At 45.6% G+C, this 23,585-nt stretch overlaps 1 protein-coding gene across 4 annotated transcripts in view; it reads right to left on the bottom strand.

Moving 5' to 3' along the window:
• The window catches only part of LOC126544291 (juvenile hormone acid O-methyltransferase-like), a 177,196-nt gene that overhangs the window by 63,304 nt on the left and 90,307 nt on the right, over positions 1-23,585 (bottom strand). For 3 of the 4 annotated variants that reach the window (XM_055062513.2, XM_050191551.3, XM_055062515.2), the window contains one exon: positions 12,426-12,877. The exons of the other annotated variant lie outside the window; for it this stretch is intronic. In XM_055062513.2, coding sequence (XP_054918488.1) covers positions 12,696-12,877 — 182 coding nt within the window. In that variant the 3' untranslated portion in view covers positions 12,426-12,695. Of the gene's footprint in view, positions 1-12,425; positions 12,878-23,585 lie in introns of those variants that run through there. 4 annotated transcript variants of the gene reach the window in all.

Below are 23,585 nucleotides of genomic sequence, written 5' to 3'. Positions count from 1 at the left end.
TCAGCTTCAGCTAATTCCTGTTCCAGTGCGCTTTTCGGTTTGGTTCAACACGCTGCTTGAGAAGGCAACTCCGGTGACTTTTCGAGGTCAACGCATCTGAAATTCGCTCAGTGCGTCTTCTGCACGCTTGCGTCATTTCATGAAAACGTCAGAGTTGCGCAGATTTTTTACATATGAATTTCGTTCATTTCCTCGTACCACCTGCCTTGCCTGCTTTAAGCTGCTGGCCACGCTGTACTATGAAGAAAAGGGCGGTATAGCAGAGCAGGCTGGGAATGAATGGCAGACGACAGGGCCGAGGAGTGTGCTAGTGATTGTGAACTAGTGGTTGGCGTGAGAATTTGCTGTCGCGAAAAATCACGTTCTCTGTGAACGGGCAAGAGATGGGACGCAAGTGGCTGCACGAACTTGAGGCCTCACCATCCGCACAGACAGTTTGAGCCGATGTCGATCGCGATCAGTCTAGGGTAAGCCTATCACAGTCGCCGAGTTCGTGCGTCTACTGCTGGCGGACCTGAGCGACTGAAGGATTAAGAAAACTGCTTTTGTGGTTAAGTTCTGAGCATACGCATATGAAATAAACTATTCTCCATTTTCTACAGTGCACACATAAAACGCTGGAAGCGAGGACACGGCGGACTGTCAACACCAGTACATTAATTGAAATTCTTGAAGGCTACTGCTAGCACTCGCCGGCACTTCCATAAAAAAATTGGCTACGTATATGCTTATATTTTTTGCGTATCGTTATGCTGACACATTATTTAGCTTCTGGGGAGCACTTTTTGCCTCGTATCCCAAATGGGCATCAAGCGGAGGCACATTCGACAGAGCAGCGTAAACAACCGCTTTGTTCAACTGCCAACGGTGTCAATAACAGCATCGGCGCTTTTAAGAGAAAACTGTGCCTTCTCTAAATGAACGATCATAGACGAAATATCTTAGTCTATGTCTACCTTGCGGAACACATTAATTGTGTACATGAAAGAAAATACCAAGAATGATTAACAGGCAGCGTAACAACGCTCCCGTACTACGGTTTTCCACTCGCTGTTTTCGAAGGTGTGTGGTCGCTCATATAAGCGCGACTGAGAGAGATGCAACGGTGCTTGCGTGCGCAAAATCTGCGTGCCTTGCTATGCCCTGGCATTATATGATGTCACTGAGGAGCGGCTAGCATAATATCTCGAGGGAACGACGAGCGGTCGTCGCTGCACCTGCCGATGTAAACGAATGCAGTGTCAGCGGTGTTCTTGTGTACTACAAGCGCTTATCTGAGAAGGGGTACATCACCTAAAATAGCAAGCAGCACGTACGTATGAATTCCGTGGTTAGACTGACCCTTCATGCGACTCTTCATGCTGCAGCGCGATATGTTGCGCGAGGGCGCTGGCTGTCGTGATAGCGGGTCAAATGCGAACGGCGATTCGTGGCTGCTGAATTCGTCGGAATCGTATTTGTCACTGTTTGACAGATTCGAAGAGGTGGTGCTGCTGACGTCGCCACCCGAAGTTCTGGCGCGGTCACGAATCAGCTGAGCGCATGCTCTTCACTTCTTTTGTTCGCCCCGCGGGCAATATGCCTCTCGTGACGTCACACGAAGAGGTTCGCCCTACTGCTCGGCCATGGTTTCGATTTCGTTTTTTTTGCGCTTCTTTCAATTTATTTTCGAGTTTGCGGAACAATCCTATCAGACGCTTGATAAGGGGTGTCTTGGGAAGTTAAATATTTCCTTACCTTGACATGGTCAAAACATTGCTGGAGTTTCCATTTACAGAATCCACATACAGACAGATACAGAACTTTATTTAGGTCCTGATTTACGCTACCGCCCCAGGCGGTAAAGTAGCGGGCCGCTCCCACGTCGGTACCGCCGCGTCGCGGGCCCTCTGGACGGCCCTGAGTTGATGTCGAATGTCTGAACTCCTGAGCATGGTGCTCCATTCCTCTTCGGTCGTACGTCGAGGACCATGCAATGAGGGGCACTGCCAGAGTATGTGATCTAACGTACAAGCGGCGCCACAATCTGGGCATGTTGGATCAAGACCTTCGATGAACTGGCTGTGGGAATAAAGACTAGGGTATGACCTGGTATGAAGCATGCGGAGGGTAGATGCCTGTGCTCTAGAGAACTTCTCATGAGGAAAGGGGAAGATCCTCCCGCCCAGCTGATAATGTTTGATGATCTCATTAAAAGTGAGGAGAACGTCCCCAAAGATCGCTAGATTGGAGTCCGAATATCCCCCACGCGATGAGTTGGTTCACGCGCTCGGGAGTGGGCGATCTCGTTCAGATTGGCCATGGAGGCCAGCTATGCTCCGAGGAGAGCCGGAAACCAGAAGATTGTGTGAGAAGAAATATCTCTATGACCTAAAGTGCGAGTTACTTCAGCTGATACCGACCCGGACACAAAGGCCCTCACCGCTGCTCTCGAGTCTGTGTAGATCTGTTGCTTAGAATCGTCAAGAAGAGTGAGGGCGATAGTTGGCTGCTCAGCCTTAGCGGGAGTGGCGTTCCTGATAGAAGCGGAATGGGCAACATAACCTGTGTGGTCAACCGTGACGGCCGAGAAGTTGACCGATCGACCGTACCGCGCGGCGTCTACGAAGCATGCAGACTCACGGTTTGCACGAACGTCTTTGAGCAGGGCTTCACCCCTGGCCCTTCGACTCCCCGCACTGTGCTGCAGGTGGACGTTGTGGGGAAAAGGAGAGACCGTAAGTAAGCCCTTTGCTCCTTAGTGAGATTATGTTTGCGTTCCTCTCCTAGAGCTGGACTACACAGGATGCTTCTCCCTGTGGCCGAGCAGGAGAGCCTGGCTATCTGAGCCGTATGCTGTGCCTCGATTATCTCTTCCAACGTGTTGTGAATACCCAGTTGCATGAGCCGGTCCGTGCTAGTACGCGAAGGGACGCCTAGCACTCTGTTGATACTCTTCCGGATCAGGAGATTGAGCTTAGTCTTTTCACGACTCTGCCAGCAGTGCATAGCAGCAGAGTAGCTAATAGGGCTCATTAATAGTGTGGAACAACCTTAGTAAATTGTCCTCCCTGAGGCCACCTCGACAGTTGGAGACTCTAGTGATAGCCGAAACATGCTTTCCGTTTCAGCTGTAATCTTGTTGATTGTCTGATCATTAGTGCCATTAGTCTTTATAAGCATGCCAAGAACTCTGATGACCTCTACCCTGGGAATGAGATGACCAGAGCTGGTGCGAAGCTTTATATTGACGTCTAGTCAGGGCCCAGTCAGGTGACCACGTGTGTCACCTTTAGCCCTCTTCACCCGGGCAACTGCATATTGCCTAAATTTCAATAAAGTCAGAGTCTGAGAGGGGGACCCAGCCCTTAGGTTTCACCCCCCTTCTCTTGTGTCTGTACAGCAAGAGTTCCGACTTACTCGGAGAGAGTTGGATACCGGTTCCGCTAAGGAAAGCCTCGGTGTAATCCACTGCCTGTTGGAGTGCCTCCTCTACTCTAACCTCACTGCCGTCCGTACACCAGACTGTGATGTGGTCGGCGTAAAAGGACTTTCGAAAGCATCTTGGAAAGCCTACAGAGAGCAATATTGAATAAAGTGATAAAACCACCGAACCTTGTGGCATACCTTTGGAGCCAAGAACGAGCGGTTCTGATTTAAGATCTTCTATCCTAATCGTGGCCCTTTTGCTTTTGACGAAGGAGCTGGTGAATGCGAGGAATTTACACCCCAAGCCAAAACTACAGATGGAGTGAGAATATGCATGTGCGAGAGATTGTCAAAGGCTTTCTCCAGGCCAAGTCCCAGGATTACCCTGACATCTCTTGTTTGAACGTCGATAATCTGATGTTTGATCAAATTCATGGTGTCCTGGGTCGATAGCGCCGGCCGGAAGCTGATCATGTTGTACATGTTCGTCAATGTGTTTAGAAATGGGGGTGTTAATGACGTGTTCGACCACCTTGCCTATAGAGGATGTAAACAATATGGGCCTGAGATAAAACAATCCCAGTGGGCGTCCCGGTTTCGGGATAAGGATGACTGAGGCGAGTTTCCGCGATTCCGGGACGGCGTCCTGTTCCCACACCTTGTTAATCTCGTCCGTGAGCGTTTGTATGGAATCGTCGTCCAGATTACAAAGGAGCTGGTTAGAGATCCCGCACGGGCCCAGATCCGAGCGCCCATTCAGTCCCATATGGGCCTCCCTCACTTCATCGTTCTGCAAGGTTCGTCTGGAGACTCCGCGTGGGAATCCTCGTCAGGAGGATAGTCGGCGTCGCATGAGAGATCAACCTGTATATATTTTTGCGCGAGTATTTCGAGTATTTCTTGGTTTGAGCTTTCCTCTTTGGGCACATGAAGGATTTTGTCGATTGCCCCCTCGGATTGGATTTCGAGTTTGTTTCATTGAACATGTGCTTGAGCAAGTTCCACTTGCCCCCATGCGCATCTGGCCATCAACCGAGCTACAAATCTCGTCCCACTGTTGCCTAAAGAGCGTCTGACAGTGTTCCTCAATTTCGTGATTCAGCTCAGCAATCTTCTTGTGGAGCATACGGTTGATCTTTTGTCCTTTCCACCTGATAGAAGGGCGTTTTTAGCTTCGAGCAAGTGCGCTGGACGGCTGTCCATCCTGTCGGCCTTAAGATCAATAACTGAGGACACGGTGGCCGCAACTACATCCTCTTTGAGTTGCGCTACTCAGTGGTCAAAAGATTCCGGTGACTGGCGGTCCTCAGCACCCTGATTCCTTTTTTTTGCGGAAAAAGTCCCAACCTGTGAATTTGAATTCCCTTAGGGGTCTGCTCTGTACTTCCATCGAGGTGGAAGTACATTCCCCGGAGCACCTCGTACTTATTGTACCCCATAGCGCTCTGTGCTTCATTATGGCTGCATTTCTCTTCCCCTTTACTGTTATTGTTTGTTCCCTTGTTTTCATATATCTATTGCCTTCGTTTATCCATATACCGAGGTATTTATATTCTCACGCCACGCCGACGGCAGCGCCAGCTTTCCAATAGTGGAGCTCGCCCCCAATACTGTGGTGCAGTGGGCGAATAAGGGGGGTGGGTGGGATTGGAGGCGTAGACATGTAGTATCCTCCTTCGCTGCTGGCGTAAATCTTCTGCAGCGGGGCAACGTGTTCAAGGTTACGCCGCTATCAAAAATTCACACCAGCGGCAACGTACATAACACATTATTATTTCAGCAATTATTAGTTCTCTGTTTGTCTGGTCCAGCTCTGCATCACCAGGTGGCACCACCAATCCGGCCACCCACGCTTACACCTCAGCTCACCCGCCAATCTGCGTAATCGCCTTGATGCGTATACCAAAATGCCAGACACCCTAAAGCTATCTAGTGCTGCTAACGTGTGCACCATTTCAACTTCTTATACCAAGAGCACTGCCAAAAATGTTCCTTCTTAGAAAATAATTTTTTTAATTATAGGGTTTTACGTGCCAAAACTACTTCCTGATTATGAGGCACGCCGTAGTGGAGGACTCCGGAAATATTGACTCCCTGGGGTTCTTTAATGTGCATCTAAATCTAAGTACACGGGTGTTTTCGCATTTCGCCTCCATCGAAATGCGGCCGTCGTGGCCGGGATTCGACCCCGCGACCTAGTGCTCCGCAGCCCAACACCGTAGCCACTGAGCAACCACGGCGGGTTTCTTAGAAGATAAGAAATTTGCCTTTCGTAAGGTGCTGTGGTTTTAGAGAATCACTTGTCATTCACTGTGGCGGCGTTGTTTCGCACTCTGTAGCAGCATTTACATGAATGCGACAGTGTCGCATCGCATCGCATTTCTAGTGCATCCCATTCATGGAAACAGCGGTAATACGCTAGGAAGGCGCATCGCATTAATGCGCTAGGCGAGGGTTGGTTTACGGGCGCGAGTGAACTCTCGCGGAGCATGTAAACGCAGGATCGTCGCATTAGGAATTATGGGAAGGAATTAGCTGTGGGACTGCCGGGCTGGTGAAGCCGCGAGACAGCAACGCCCGATGCAGAGGCAAAATGGCGTAATCCACGGCAACTTCGCTCGCCGCAGCGTGCTCTACGCGAACCTATTTCTCCGCAGAGGAAACCACTGCTTTCCTTGCCATCATATCTGAATTAAATATTGGTGAGCTGTTAGATTAGAGAGATGGAACGCTGCATTCCAAAGCATTTTGCACAAGCGTCAAGCTCTCGATAGTCGGTACAGTCGGCACTCAGCCACCAACGTTATTTCGGCCCAAGACCGGAAACGAGTTACACCGGAAGTCGGCTGCACTTCCCTTAGACGACACCATGTGGCGCTACGTTCTCGCGAGGGTTAATGCGCTACATGTAAACGGCGTCGCATCGCCTTTTCCAAATGCGCTTGTAAATGCGATGCGCCACTGTCGCATTCATGTAAATGGAGCTTGTAATCCATAGGAAGCAGATGTTTCCGTACTATAAGACCCATGGGGGCCTCAATAGAGACAGGACAGCCCTAACATGAGACGGTTGAAGAGAGATCGCTCTACAGAAGGGGTTCTAAATTCACTCCATCAAAAGCGCGTTGACAGCGTGCACCTTAAAAAGAATTTAATGCTTTCAGGTCCAATAATTCCTGTAGGCGTCACAATGTGGTACATATGTGACGTAGAGTCTGAAGTGAAAGGGTAATGTGAGAAATCAAATGATCTAGCAACTCACACAGCATAATTTATGGAGGAATGGTGTCGCAGATCGTTATTTTTTTTCAAGATATTGGAAATGTCCAGAGGTGGAGGCACAATGCGATCAGGCATCTTTACCGCACGCCTACAGCCTACCCCCTGAGGCCGCAACATGATATTGTGGGCATGCGAACAGCTTTGAGATCATTTGTAACCGCAATTCAGTACACTGAGGATACACGTACATGAAGGGTAACGATCTGCCTTGAATATGCTGAGAATTGATAATAGGAGGATTTGAGTTGTTAGAAAAAAACTACAGCAGGTTTCATTTTGTGTATGTCTGTAACTTTTTTTCGTCTTGTAGAGATACAAGAAAAATATATTAATGACGCCATGAACAAAGCACAGACCAGAAAATGGGAAGAAATTTCCGATGAGGAAAAAGTCTGCGCTCGCCTGTCGGCGTCAGGGGTAGTCTGAAGCCGGCGCGACACTGTGAGAGTGGTGCAGTGGGCGAAGTACCGGCGGACGTCTGTTCGACGAAGACATCTATGTCCGGGTCTACTGACGCTGTGGCCTCGTCCAGGATGTAGCGCAGTAGGGCGCGAGCCAGACAGATAAGCTGGTGCTGGCCCACGCTGTGTGCAAAAACTTGAAAAGAATAGTAGGAACTCAACAGGGAAGGCTTCGATAAACAGTGTGGTTTAAAGCAACGAAGAAAATAAAGAGATAGCATTGCACGTTGCTGCGTGATGCACATCACTACTGAGACTTTTGTTAAGGTTTTGTGCCAAGTTACCAACCCCGAGTTGGCCACATCGGTGAGGTCCGGAGTGGTGTCTATGGAGCATGAATTGCCAATTCTGGTAGGGAAGGAGGGATTAGTGATTAGAGTGAGGTTGCGGTCCGAAGCCGCCTGCCATAGATTTCTACCCTTTGCGTTAGTGTGGTGATATCCCCAGTCCTGATGCAGGGCATTAAAGTCTCTTGCAATTATGAGTGGAGTCCTGCCCGCCGTTCCGACTGCTTTGGATATGAGCGACCTGAAGCGTTGTCTCATGTCCCTAGGCGTACTTCAGACGTTGAGTATGAAGAGGCTGTTCCTAAGCTGCCCGCTTGGTATGACCTCGATTAACAAGTGCTCAGTTTTATGATGGTTCTAAGAAAGATCGTTAACTATGGTGGTGAACAATTCGAGGCAAGGGTGCGGAGGCCCTTTTATCCTACCAGGAAAGACAGTGAGACCTATAACCCGATAAGGTGAATGAGCCCGTCAACGTTTCTTGGAGTAGGATGATGTGCGGCTTGTTAGCATAAGATCTAATGAATTGATGAAGGACCGCCTTCTTACGCTGAGATCAACAACAGTTCCACTGCCAAATTACGATGTCACTAGGTCGACCCTCCATGATTCATAATTTCAATGGGTTTTCCCCTGTGGCGGATCTCTAACCGCCGAACCCGACGACATAATACCGACTACGGATCCAAGCGCTCCGACCCTCACGCTCAGATAGGAGAACGCCTCGCCAAGGGACCTGAGCGTATTCCTCGATTCGGTCTGAAACTCTTTTATGTCGGTCCTAAATTTCTTAAACTCAGATTCGAGCTCTACGTACGAAACGTTCGAGCTCTACTCGTACGAAACGCTTCAAAAAAGAAAGTTGCTCTGGCCATCGGCTAAAACTTATAAAAATGAAGGGTCTAAGGTAAGGCTTGTTTATGACAAGCTTTTCATTAACGACATCCCCTATACATGGGACGCCCAGTCTAACTGTAGGGTGAGGATGCGCATTAACGCCGAAGCCGGCCCCCGTGGCCAAGGCTGACAAGGAAAGGAGCATGGGCTCATGATAAAAGTAAATGCTCGCTGCATTGTGAAGAAGGTTGACGAGCTAGAATGCGTGTCGCTATTACATGATACACATATATTAGCAATAACTGAAGCGTGGCTGCATGAGAGTATCGCAGATTATGTTTTTCCCCTGTGGATATAACGTGCTGGGTACAGATAGGGCGTCGAGAGGCGGAGCTGTTGCACTGTTACTTAAAAAAATCACTTAGATATGAAGTTCTGCCGTCAATTTATGCCTATGAAAGCGTATGGTGTAAGTTGTTTTTTCAAAATTTTGCGTTGGTGATCGGTGTAAGTTATAGACCCCCGGGAAGCCTTATTGAGTTTTTTGAGAACATTGACGAGCATTTAACAATAATAACTACAGATAGAAGTAACGTTATTTTGGTGGGGGATTTCAACTTACCGGGAGTAAATTGGGATGCAAGAATCCCTGGGACACTTGAGAGGCCGCATGCGGAACTTCTGTTAGAAATCATGGTGAAATATGGCTTGGTTCAAGTGGTGCAGAAGCCTGCGCGAATTCAAGGAAATTCCAGTGCCCTTTTAGACCGCTTATTCTTATCAGATAGTACCTGTGAATGTAATATCTAAGTGGGGGACGGGATCTCGAACCATAAAATGGTCATAGCCACTCTAAAAAATATAAAATATTTAAATAAGAACCGGATAGCTCATGTCTATAATTTTAACCGAGCCGATGATACGGCCGTCCTAGATTATTTAGAATTGGCTTTGGACCGTATGCCGGAAGAAAATGATGTAGATGAATTATGGAAGCATTTTACGGAGGTAGTGACCAGTTCATTATCTATGTTTGTGCCAAAAAGAGCTAAGCGTTTACATAAAAGCAATCCGTGGGTTTCTCGTGAGTTAACACATTCAAAACATCAGCTATGTCGTGCGCGGCAACGAAAACCGAAAAATCCCAAGAGAATAGCAGCCCTTAGCACTCAAGTTCGACCGAAATTAAGAGCGTCTAAAATGTGTTTTTTCGCTACAACACTGACTAATTACCTTAAAACATCACCTCAAAAATTTTGGCGATACCTTGCCCGATCAAAGCCTTCAATCAATCGAATAGTTGTAAATGATACCGTGTGCAACAATCCCCAAATTATTGCCCAAGAATTCAACAGTTTTCTTGGTTCTATATCCAGCCGAAGAGATCAGAGTTCTGCAATAGATTTAGAATGTGAGGGCCATAGTAATGATAGTATTTTTATCTCAGAAGAAGATATAGTCGACATGCTGCTAAAATTAGACCTAAAAAGTCTTCTGGTGCTGACAAAATACCGAATGAGTATTTAAAGCGATACTGTGATTGGGTTGCATGCTTCTTGGTTCAAATCTTTTCCGTGTCATTAATAAATGATGCATTATCAAGTCAGAGGTTATTAGCGAGGATTGTGCCTGTTTATAAGGCTGGAGACAGGCTAGACATTGGGAACTACCGTCCGACATCCGTAGTTTGCACGGCTTGCAATATCTTAGAACATATAATTTGTAAACAGTTAGTAGAATATATTGAAAACAATAACATTTTTTTACAGCAAACAACATGGTTTTGGAAGGCGTCTGTCAATTGTCACGCAATTGTTTGAAGCCATACACAGTTTTGCAGAAGCCCTTAATTGTCGCCAACAAATTGATGTCATCGCTCTGGATTTGTCAAAGGCATTTGATAGGGTTAAGCATACCAAGCTAATTGGAAAGCTTTATGGGTTTAAAGTAAACTCAAAAATTATTAAATGGATTCAGGCTTACTTACACAAGAGATAACAGTTTGTTGAAATAGATGGCGAGTGTTCCTCCTTCCTTCCTGTATCATCAGGTGTTCCTCAGGGGTCGGTTTAGTGTCCAATTTTGTTCCTACTGTATATTAATGATATCTGTATATTATTATATATGTACATCCTTTGGTTGAAGTGTGGTTGTTTGCCGATGATTGCCTCTTGTTTTGCCGCGTTATGAGTGTTTCTGATCAAGAACAACTAAATGATGCTTTATGTCGAATTTATAACTGGTGTGAAAAATGGCATATGCAAATCAATTTTGATAAATCTGTTTGTATGGCAGTTACGAATAAGAAAACTGCATTGATGTTTTCGTACGCTGTAAATAATAATGTAATTAAGCGCTCCACAAAGTTAAATTATCTTGGCGTAAAATCACTAGTAACCTCAAGTGGAATGAAGACGTCGAAAACATATGTGGATCAACCCAGCGCAAGCTTGGCTTGTTACGGCGTAAATTAAGAGATGCTGCTTCAGACATTAAGCTTAAGGCGTACACTAGTATTGTTAGACCAAATTTAGAGTATGCTTGTATAATTTGGAACCCTCATCAACAATACATAAAGGATAAATTAGAGCGCATTCAACGAATGACGGTTAGATTTATTTTTTCTGATTACGATAAAACGCACTCGATAACCTCCATGCTCGTCAGGGCCGGTCTCAATACGTTGGCTGTGCGCAGGAAAATCGCACGCCTTAAGTTGTTATATCAACTCTATCACAATAATCTTAACCTGAATTCGAGTTTGTATTTGAAGCCACCTGGAAGGGTTTCACCGCGAACTAATCACAATCACACTATAATGCCTTATGTGCCAAGAGTTGATGTCTTTAAGTACTGTTTCATTGTCAAGATAATTGTTGAGTGGAACATCTTGAATTCGTGTGCATTTCCGAGCAATAACATGGTTGACCCTCTTGAAGAAAATTTGAAAGCGTTCTTTTCCTGAACTTTGTGCTCTGTATTCCCACCCTGTAACAGCCCGGCAGGGCTAACAGTACTGGAAATAAATAAAATAAGTATAAGGGCCTTGACAGTGCTCTCTGCTTAGCGGGGCGCTCGGCTACAGGCGTCTCCGACGAGATCTCGACGGGCGTGTCTACAGTTCCCGGTGGGGAAGCCGACTGCGAATGCGGCGACGTAGCCGCTAATTTTTGTTCGTCTACCTCTGCTTGAAGGCGCTCAAAGGCGCTCCTTAGCAAAGCGTTTTCGGCCTCAGTGGTGATGCTTCCCTCATTACCGTGGGTGACGTTCCCTTGACACCGTCCTTGACACAGTCCGCCCACCGAGTCTCCCCAGCGGGCGATGCTTGTAGTCGAACGCCAGGTGGTGGATGGATGGATGGATGGATGGATGGATGGATGGATGGATGGATGGATGGATGGATGGAAGGTAGGAGCGTCTCCTTTGAAACTGGGTGACGGCAGTTGCCACCATGCAGTTGCACCATGTCCCCTGGATCACGAGCGCTCCTTGGAGCAGGTGCGCCCGCTCCTGGGCGAAGCGCGTGGCGCTCTCGACGGGGATCTGCTGCTGCTCCGCACCTGGTTGGCGTCGGTGGGCACAGATGGTTTGGCGCGCTGACGTTTGCGCCTTCTTCTGCGAACCACATATGGTACTTGGAGTCGCTGCTTGCGCAGCATGTCTGCAGTAGGGCGAGGCCCTCCACACGGGGCACACTGGGGGGTACACGTGTTATCCTCGGACGAGCATTGGCTTCCCGCAACTTCTGCAAATCACGTCTTCGGGTGCCGGGCAGACGTCGGCCGGGTGGCCTAACCTTCCGCATCATGCGTGGCACATATCCGTTTGTCGACGGCAAAGCGTACACCATAACACAGGCGCTCAAATTTATTCTGCAGCATCCTCTTTCGGCTTACTCTTATAATCCACTTGGCAGTTTCGGAAGGTCACGCGGCTCACAACCGCAATTCACTTTTCTAACCGCCAGTTTGCGGACACGAGCCAGCAAACAAGATTCTCCTTAATTTACGCAGATATTCCTTTACCTTTCCTCACTTGTTAAACTGACGTAAATGTGCGAAAACCAGAGAAGACCCTTTACCAATACTTGTTGACATTTCATTAATTTACATACAGCCGCATAGTGAAAATACTTAAATGTGGCTTAAAGAAGTATTTCGCTCTTGAGTCAGCCGGTTTATTAGGCAGAAGTTCAAGAACCCGTAAATACAGAACGAGAAATTCCTGGTAAGACCATCCGCGTGACTTGTCTTGGCTAAGTATGGCTTGCGTTTTAAGTTGTGCGATTAAATTTCGAAATATACACCCACACAAACTACAGTAAAGCTTATTTTTAAGCACTGTTATTGCTATTGTGAAGAGGCCCTGTCGTCTCGAATACAGCATACAACGTTTGTACGGCAACTTTCAGCGACCATTTTTATGGTGTCATTAGTGAAATATTTTGTTCTTTTATCGCGTGCACGATGAAGAGGGCGGGCCGTCCTGGAAAGGCATCGGGGTTTGTCCACGTCGATACTTCGCTGATGATGTCTGCCTTCAGGACTTCTATCTCTTCGGGTGTCATCAACTTCGCCGCTGGGTTCAAAGACATTTGGTTGTCTGAAAAATGATACATGCGAGTAAGATAAGCGAACAGCGAATGTTGTGAATAAAAAGTGACCTTATTTCGCCGGAGGGGTGAAGCACTGACCGCGATAGCAAGGTTTAGCTCTGCCGGCGAACTCCTCGGACGCGAGACATGCTTGTGAGCTAAATTTTTTGGCACCCTTAAATGGACACAGAACAGGAAAAAGACAAATCACTGGAAATTTAGCGGTAAATGCGAGAGAAACGCTTCGTCGTACCTCTTTGAGGTACCGGATCTATGATTTCAACCGCGTTCACCTCATTGAAAAGTACGCTTTGTTTGGGAGCTCACTCAACACACGTTTTGCCACTTCGAGGAGTGAAGCGCAACTGACCGTGGTCCGGAGGATATATAGGTATTACATGCGGACGCTATTCTAAGCTCTCCCATTGCTTCTATACTTGTACCCCGTGGCAGTCCTCCCACACTTCAGGCACATACATGTTCTTTTCCACTTTGGCATTTCCAATGCTAACGAATTAAAATGGTTTCGTCTGTGTTCGCAAGTTACTCTTCAGTAGCCACTTACCCCGAGAAGAGGCCTGGCATCTCATAAAAGGCATAAAAAGAAAACGCGTGAGGCAACGACTCCTTGAAATTTCTGCACCAGCATGCCGTGACATCATTGATTCTGATGTGTCTGTTAGGGCCTAGCTTAGTGTTTATCTCCAAAAATGGGCTAGATCGTGCTCTAAAGAAGAAAAAGGCCGACCGTATCAAGTTTCAGCACCTTTCGCTGAGTCAATGCGACATATACACGCGCTAAAGGCTGTTTCACATGCTGCGACTGCAACGACGAAAATCGGTGCTGTCGCACGCGTCGCAATGCGATTTTTTGAGGGCTCATTTCACATGATTGCGATTTTAAGAATGCGACTGGTGCGACGCCCAGGGTTGCTTACTGCCAGGCTTCGTGGCACACGCTGCATAATTCTTTTATTGTAGTGAATAACACGTTTACACTATAATATTATTGACTTCTCTTGATTAGAAGCAAATAATATGTACGTTTACTAATTTAAAAACGTTAGTTAAGATTTGTCTTGGGGTGCGCGACGGCGGTTTCTGTAGTTCAGTGCGACATCGCGCACGTCGGTGGCGCACGTAAACAGCTGTTCGCAGGTGGTTCAGCGCTGTGTGTTGTCTTATCTACATTCTATGACTGTTTCGTTCTGCCTACGCTACAACAATCTACAAGATGACCTATCGACAAGTTCATATAGCTACCCTCACCGTATATGCAGTATTCGGAATTCGGCTGCCACGAAGTTGTCGTGTCAGCCCAACAAGATCCTCGCGCTACCCGTGCTCGGCGTCAGCTTCTGGAGAAATGATGCGTGTATATTGCCCGTCATTGCGCATATGTGGTGCCTGCTCCTAGCCATATTCTTACGCCAAACGCAACAAGAAGCACCTACCCGAACGCCCGCGTGTGCCCCTGAACGAAGCCTCAAACGATCTGTGTGATTACGACGTGGAATGAAAATCGTGTTGTGAAATTCAACCTTAGCGCTAGCCTGGTTCGTCCATCGCCGTGCTTGCGCTGCGAATATATATATGGGAGCCCTCTCTAAATATTTCTAAAGGCGCAAAAGCCGACGCATCAAATGTTTCGAGCAGTTACCGTCACTTTTGTAGAAACCTGTACGTTGTAACAAAGCATTATAAAAGACACGCTTCTCGTCCACTTTGTTGTCCCGTGTCTCGCGCTGGTAGTATACTCGGAACTTCTAACAAGAAGACCATATCAATATGCGCTATTCGTAATGCAGGATCGTAGGCCCACGGCAGGCGCACTTGCCGTAGAATTTTTCAGCTTTCTCCTCAGCCTCGCACGCCTCTCACGGTTAATTAGCCTGTTTTGTGGAAATAAATATTATTATTATATTATTAATGTTATTAGATATTATAGTTTCTTCACTGTAATATATAGCAATCATCCAGATTTCTTAAGCTAGTCATGCATTTAACCTGTATTAGATCAACATTGTTACGACATGCTTATGGGAGTCATTTCAAACTAGATTGCTCAGCCAGAGAAAGTACAAATGCAAGCCTCAATGTTTATTCCAATTTGGTATTCCTAAACAGATTATATTGGCAGAATTTTATGCCTGCTTGCATTGCCTGCAATTCAATGTTCAGAGCTGGAAAAACTGATTCCTTTTCTAGCTGTCGAAAGGCTGCTTCAATGTCGATAGCAAGCTATAATTATTCATTTTAAAAGTGTGAAGCAATGACTATATGTCTAAGCTTATCAATGCGTTTTTGTTCCACGCACAAAATGAATGCATTGCGTGCTTATGTACTTATTTATTTATATACCTCGCAGGCTGCAAGGTTGGAGTATTATGCAAGGGGGAATAAAAAAGTTGTTACAAAAGGAAGAAGGGCACAACATTAAGAAAAAAACCAGCAAAAAAAGCAGTACCAATACATTGCACCAACTAGCCCAACGTGTTTTACTGGCACAACAATATACAATACTTAACAAACAATAACAGAAAAAGTTACTGCCCATGCACCCTGTAGAGACGGTGAACCAGCAAAGCTGAAATGTGCAGCCCCGGTGTTTATCACTGGGTTAGTTCCAATGGTTTATTCAAGTCTTTCTATATTATTGGTTATGTCTGCGTTTCTTAATGAGGTTATGGACATGTTTGGCTTGGGTTTATCACATTCTTTATTTGGAATGCCACACATTGCACTTTGCAAGATCACCATCATAGAAATTGCAATGGAGTGGTTCATTGTGTTAATCCAGCGGGTCCATCAAAGTCTTTCTGAATTATGTTACGCACTTGTGTTTTGTAATGCGTTAATCATAATGTTTATGACTCAGTTATGCACTGTAGTTACGAAGTGACACACTGGGGCTGCACATTTCATTTAAAAAAATACAGGGACACATTTTCGAACCTATTGGGAAGTCGGAGAGACTGCTGCACGCGCGCTCTGCTGCTAGAGAGAAACGACGTCACTATCTGTCTAGCCAATGGCCCACCACACCTTTGCTGTGATAATAATGACATCATGATCTTGTCTTAACCCCATCCCCCTTTGTGTCCCTTCCCTGCAATAATACGCAAATATAATGTATGTTTGAAATGCAGAAGCATTTCTATGTCTACCCAACAAGAAATGTCTCCATCCATCATGCAAGACGAATGCAATGGCTCATACCCCTACACTAGGGTTTTTGGGATCGGACCATGAGTGTTTCGCCTAGGCATATACAGCTTCACTGTAAAAAGAATGAACGCCTTTCTGCTAGACACCAAGACAATCATGAGGTGTATTAACAAATGAAAGTTTATTGAACATGCCGAGTAAATGCTGTTCGACAAGCAATAAATCGAATTTACACAAAAAGCAGAAGCAAGATCTGATGTGTGTCCATACAGATCCCAAGAGGAAACGCATCCATCTCTGAAAGTGTAACAGCGGCCATGCTGACACAAGATTCTCCCAGTGTATTTGCATCTACAGCATCCATAATTTCTCTAGGCAGCCGATCTCCACAGAATGCTAGCTTCTTCCTCTACAATGCACTCTCCACATCTGAGCGTGCATTGTAGAGGAAGAAGCTAGCATTCTGTGCAGATCGGCTGCCTAGAGAAATTACGGAAGCTGTAAATCTAAAAATGCTGGGTTAATCTTGTCAGCACGGCCTCCGTTAGAAATGGATGCATTTCCTGTCAGGAAACGCACATGAATTTTTGCTTCTCCTTTTTATGTATGTTCAGTCTATTGCTTGTCAGCGAGCATTTACTCGGTGTGTACATTAAGCTTTTGGTTGTTAGATCATCTCGGTTTTTTTGTTTGTCCTATGTGTTCTCTGGTGCCATTTGCAGCCAGGCTATTCATTTTTTTTTTAGACTGCAACAAGTCACTTTAATGGCCCTCATGATACCTTATAAAATCTTTTATTTGGCCAATGTAGCAAGAATGTACAGTGTGAAGCAGTAAGAACAGGGTATGCTAACTTCTAATTAAAAGGTTTATTGTGAAAATGCAGTGATCTATAAAGGTTACCACAAAGTAGTACAGCAATAAAACCTGATAAAGACTAGCGCTTGATGAAACCAAACATAAAAGCGGGAAAAGGAGAAAATACATATAGATATACAAGTCCAGGGGAAAAAAACATTGTGATCACCAAGTGTGCATGTGGCTACCTTCCAGGAAACTCATTTTTTTCCCAATGGCATGGAACTGGAAGAATGTGCTTACATAAGCAAGCTGTCAGTCTGTCTATTGGAATAACAACAGTGTTTCTTGAAAGGTGCTGGCATGCAGGATTGGCAATTGTAATGATTTTTTCCTGCACTTGGAATTTTTCTCTATTTTCTTTCTGTAGCATATTTATTTATGTTTGGCTGCATCAAGCACCAATTTTTATCTATCCTTCAAAGATGTCTTTCTTTTTCTGGGGAAAACTCGGGGAAGGCAGGAGATGGAAATTCAAGACGATGAGCAACACGAGAACAAGGTGAAACTAGGAGCCAACGTTTCCACACGTGGACCTTGAAGAAGACAAGTCCACTTGTCGAAACGTTATATGGGGTTTAAGTTTATGTAGTGTCATACTACTGTTATACTGCTATTGCCAGATCAGTGTACTATATGTGCCTTATGTTTGCTTGCATCTTCATGATTAGCAACCTCCTCTGTGTGTTTGGCAGTTGCATACAGTCTCCTGGCCTAATTGTTTGCCCCCATATTCCACGGTATGGGCCTGTCATGTTGCAAGTTCAGGTACTCCCGAGGTTGTGTTTCTGAAGGGAGGGGTAGTCGTCTTTGCATCTCATATGCTAGCTGGCATAGTATCTTGGGACGAGGTTCTGAGCTCTTGAGACAAAGAATTTGTGCTGCAGGCTGCAACTCTACTCTGTCGAGGTGCTTGTTCGTTAGCTCTTTCTCATAGAGGTCTTCAAGCATGGTACAGTTGGAAAGACCTGTTATTACTACCCGATGCCTGTATTCGATGAGTTGTCTTTTTTGTGTGCTGCTGGTATTGCATACCGTACCACACCTTGGACACGAGCACAGCGTCTGCGATTTTCTATAGTATCCACTCGTCCACCCCCATTATTTCGAGATTATTCTTTTCACCAGGTGTGGAAGTTGCGCCCAGGCATTGCATAATTGTTTCACCCACGTGCTGGCTCTGCCGTCATGGGCTTACACTAGCTGAGGATTTGTGGATGTTGACTTGCGGGCATATTTGTCCAGCTGTGTGGATCACAATGTGCAATCTGGGGTAGTTCTTGATTCTAGTCTTTCTTTTTTTTCCAACGTCGATATGAGCTGACTTATCAGAAAGCGAGAGGCCAGACTGGCCAAGAAAGTCTGCAGTGTTGTCGAGGGCTTGTTGCATCATTCTTGATTTCTGTATAAGATAGCTTTCCCATAGACTGTAATACACCATAGGCTGTAGTGTTTCTTGTAGTATGCCTGTGTTGTTGGTGTGTGTGGGCCTAATGTACCTCCAACTCTCACCTGGAATTTTCTGTCTTTCAGAAAGTTACTGTTTAAGTGTTCTACCAGAAATGTTTTTGCTCATCGTTCCTCTTATTAGAGCAGCGTGAGCTACTGCTGTTAAAAGCCTCTTCACTCTCTGCATTCTTTCATAAGCGGTATTACACAATGTCCTGCAATAAAGTTTCTGCTGCTTATGGCCCACTCATATCTGCCAGAAGGGAAAACTCTTGAAAAAGGTTTTTTTTGTGCTATGTGTGCAACGTAGTATGAGCATTCATGCCTTGACATTTATACATCTGTAGAACCAGCTTCCTGACAGAGTACTTGCTATACCTGATCATGCTTATTTGTGCAGTGCTGTTGAACAATACATATTGATGCAATGAATATTTACACACTTGAATTATCACGAAAGATGATTGTTTTACAATTCTGCCCTTTGCTTTCTATTGGTGTTAGATTTTGCATAAGCATGCCCCCCTATGCAATAGCATTTTGAAGTGTAAGGGTTCAATAAAAGGTGAACTAAACCTAAGTGCAAGAGCTTTTTTTCTCACCTACGACTCCCATCGAAATGCGACTTCCATGGCTGGCAAATCAACCCCTCGCCTTGTGTTAGCAGCAGACTGCTATAGCCACAGTGGCAGGTGAACAAATTGAAGAACAATATTTCTGTCTATAATTTTTTTTCTTCCCTATATGTAAGTAAAGTTTGGAATAAGTTTGTCATTGCAAAAAAAGCCCAGTTTGTGGTCTTTTATTGAATAAACAACATATTGTGTATAGTTGAAATGCAGAAATTTGTTCTAAAATCCTCGGGTGATGTATGTTCTTGCAAGTAGCATGGTATTTCATTACTTCTAAAGATAGTAATCGCAGCGGATATCGTTATATGGGTTTACACACTAATATTTGTGATCACAAACTTATTAGAAACTTACTAGAAACATGTAAGGCATGAATGTTTCTGCACACTTGATCAGCTGTGAACATGGAAGAACTGCTTGTACTGGCTGACTTCACTGCACAGTTTTGATTTACTTTTCTTCAGCGTGTCGTTTTATACTGGTTTATCCCCACAAGAACAGCCCGTTTGCCTGCTTTTCGCATTGTTGCACGAGTTCTACAAAATTGTGCAGGAAGGTACGTCGTCACTTTGCCACTATAGCAAGCAATTTAATTAATCTACTAGCTGTACAGTTAATTACCTTGCAGAGCAAGTGTTCATACAGATGCAGTAAGGATACAAAGTCCGCAACATAGTCTATGTTTATTGGTTTCTGTGCAAGAAAAAAAAAATTTTCCAGAGAAGAGGTGCAACTTAACGTGCATGTAATATTTTATTCAAGCCACGGATTTAATGCTATCGTAGCAAATTCATTACGATAGCCTACACTTTTGCTCTGTCAAATTTAATAAGAGGCAAGATAAGCTTTCAAGATGCATCGGGAAATTCAGCTTGAAAACCGACAAGAAAATGCAACTGAACGGTACCGCGTTCAGCGCAACGTTGAAACTTCGGGTACTTTGCTGTCTTGTCATTTGCCCTTGCCGAGGTTGAAATAATTCAAGCTGCTCCGTAAGCGCGATGTTACAAAAGAACATTGTGACGACCTCGTCGTCTGCTGGGGATCGAACACCTCCTAGCACTGACAACTCGCAAAGGCGTACGAAGCAAGCGTGAAAATGCACTTCATTTGCTGTGTAGCGTGTCAACAAACGCATAGCAATCGGAGAATGCAATCTGCGGTACAAGTTTTTTTTATTCTCCCTTCGCGTACGTACCGAATTCGACGATCCACGTCTCCGCGCATTGCACTTGTCGTACGAAACGCCATTTTCCAAAACAAACCGGCGAAATAGCTCCGTTGACAGCTCTCCGCGCAATTTCGACGGAAAATCGCAGCGATCGGTGCGACGGTGCGACTGTGCGACCAACCGGTTGGTCGCAGCCGAAAATCGGGGGGTCGGCACTGCGACTGCGATTTTCATCGCAAACGACGGAAATCGCACTTCCGGTGCGACGATAATCGCATCATGTGAAACAGGCTTAATACGTTGAAATACGTTACGTCACGCTGACGTACCGACGCTGTGGTTCCGGCGGAAAAAGGAAAAAAATAAGATTTTGACCTTCATCTTTGCGTTTAATAATCGACCGAACAGAGAGTTTTAAAACAGGGGCCCCAATAGTTTGGGGCCCCAAAGAGCTCTGCGGGTGTTAGTGTTGGGGCAGGCAGAAGTAAAGAGTTTTAGAATAGCGCTTTGCGTTTGCGGATAGCGTCTTGCGCTGACAGCGCCACTACGGCATCAAAGAAAAGCTATCAGAAATAATAAAATAAAATATACCGTTTTATGACAGGAATATAATTTTGGCTTGTGTGTATTCGCGTTTAGTTTAAATTTAGAGGTTATTCTGTAAGCAGCAAACAATTAGTTGCGCTTAGTTTTGAGCAAACCAACTTCCCTTCACCAGCCAAGCTTAGCCGTGTTAGGCCTACGAGCCATAAAATCTACAATCGAATTCGGAATTAGCGGCGTCTAATGAATCAGTCTTCATAACACACGCTAGTCGAGAGAAAGCGATGACCGCAGTCACTTCTCCTAGCTTGCGAACTTCACACGTTACCACGAATCGAACCCAGTTTGGTGCTAGCTTGCAGCCGTCGCTTCGATGGGTGCTGCCATGTTTGGTGACGCACAGCTTTTGGGGCCGCTATTTGGGCTCTTGCTAAATCGGTGAAATAGCGTTCCCAACGCAAAACCCAAACGCTGTTCGCGTCTCGCGCATGCGCAGTGGCTTCGACGCTATTTCTTTGGTGTCCCAAAACGTTTGGGGCCCCTATTTTAAAACTCTCTAATGCCGCAAACAAATGACGAAAATATAGTTTTCAAAGAAGGCTTCATCAATCTAATCTGAGTTAGTATTTTTCTTTAGAGTTTCTTTAGAAGAGGTTTAATATACTGAGTAGGGCGTGTAACGACTGATGCTCTGCCTGTAAGGAGCACTGCCGCCGGCACCAGCGAAATTACACTACTTTCAGATGAGGTACATCTGAGGAATAATTCCTTCAAGATCGTAAAGCCTAGTCTGAGCAAATTTTGGCGCTTCAATAATATAGCAACTCCCTAGCATATGCACGGCACACATAATCACATCGAATTCATGTAAAGTCGAATACAACCGTCTAGAGACCATGGCGTATGCAAAAAAAAAGAGAAATGAAAAAAAAAAATATTCGCAAAGCCGTGCAACCTGAAATTGTATAGAAAGCATGGCGCCGGTCAAGGAGGCGCACGTGCGCAGTACACTTGATTTCAACCTTTGTGCCTAGGCTTAGAAGAAAAAAGAAATATAGCGACAACTCTGGTCGTTAGAACTTTGCGCTCGACTGTACATGTGTTGTGTACGGTTTCTTACTAATCGTAACCAACCCCCCTTAACCGCCTTTATATACAATGCTATATATATAAATATATATATATATATATATATATATATATATATATATATATATATATATGCGCGCGCGCTTGTGTGTGTGTGTGTGTGTGTGTGTACGGAACATCAGTGCGACGGTGACGACGAAATTTCGCCTGCGTTGCCCATGTGATTGCCATCAAAACTCGAGCCTTCCCGTTTCAGTTTAGTTCCTTGATTTATTTATCAACGGGGTTGAACGTCCTAGAGGAATTACACCAGCTTTGAGACACGCTCTAGTGAATGGCTGCTGATGAACTTTGCAAATTGGAGGTTGATGAACGTGCAGCCGAAGCATGGCATGCAGCCGCTTTTGGATACTTCCTTCGTCTGTGTGTGGGTACCGCGAGCGGGAGAACCCGCAACCTCAGAAACGGAGCTTTGGAAGCCGCCGAGGCACTTTTTGGCTGCGCTCTTATTTCTGCGTGGTATGCGGGAAGTTCAGTCAAAGAGAAGTTTGATTGCTGAGAACACGAAGAGTAGCAAGAGCAGCTGAACGTTTAAATCCGAACAAAATGTGCGCCGCACGTTACACTTTGGGGCGCCACCTATATGGTGAACTTTCATCCCGACCAAGCATTAATACGGCGTTCGAGAGACGTCCCAAAAATCGCAATGAAACGTGATTAGAAAAAAAAGGAGAACCGTTTCACTTCTTGTTTCACATCTGGGACACCTGAACTATTTACTGTTGGGCTAGCTGGTGAAGCATAACAATAATAAGGCAGGCGTAAGTACACACGTATACATACCTAGATAGCACGGCTCCTCCACTAACTGTTGGTAGTGGCACTCGCCTTGCCTCTGCTTTCTGCATACTATAGTGTACGTTTCGTGCGTCTGCCTAGCAAGAGCTCTGTGGGAATCTACGAGTTGGTACACGTAAGACTACCAATCTTGCGTAAGGCAGAGCGCGACGCTGTCTTCACGATACTGGGCAACGGGTGCTGCTAGGCTATACAGGCAGCATTTATGGTTGTTCTGAAATCACCACAGATGCGAACCATCTTTCTTTTTTTACGGGTACGATTGGAACTGCTCATTCCTATGGGTTACTGGCGAGAATATGCCTTCCTGTTCCAACCCGTTCAATTCGGCTTCAACTTTCTCTCGGAGATCGGAGGTCGTATGGCACCGGCCTCACTTTGTGCAACTCAGGCTGGACTCCGTCTTTGATGTAGAATTTCATCGGATAATTCTTGGATTCAATCGAATCTTGGCTGAAGCAGTTCAGGAAACTCGTCTGATACTCCATGTCTACATGTTTAGAGGGCCTTTTCTGTCATACCAAGAAACGACATTGGCAAGAAGGCGAGTTGTTGAATGAAGCCTCCTTCACAGAGGCTTGGCCCGGTGCAGCCGGTGACAATCAATGTGCTTAGCATCGTCTTTCTACGCAACGCGGCTTGCAAGTACAACTGTCCGATAATAGGCAGCGCCTTCCCTAGGTGACATCCAAAGTCTAACCCGCACTTGAGAAGACGCGGCTAGCTGGAGCGATACTTGACATTCACGTCGCGTGATCACCCACGTAGGTGATCACGTTCAAGGAACGCCATACCAATGAACGATCTTACGGAGGGACGGAACAAGATGAGCTTTTTGTGCTTGGTGGACGATAAGAAATTGTCGGGATGTCGCAGTCTCCCGTTTAAGCCACAGTGCTGTCAAAAATTAGAGCATGTCTGCCGCTGCGCTGCCTGCGACATGGCATC

The sequence above is a fragment of the Dermacentor andersoni genome, chromosome 10 (assembly GCF_023375885.2).
Source record: "Dermacentor andersoni chromosome 10, qqDerAnde1_hic_scaffold, whole genome shotgun sequence".
NCBI classification, from domain to species: Eukaryota; Metazoa; Arthropoda; class Arachnida; order Ixodida; family Ixodidae; genus Dermacentor; species Dermacentor andersoni.
Note: the sequence above shows the minus strand (reverse complement) of the source record. Positions and strands in the feature narration are given on the sequence as shown.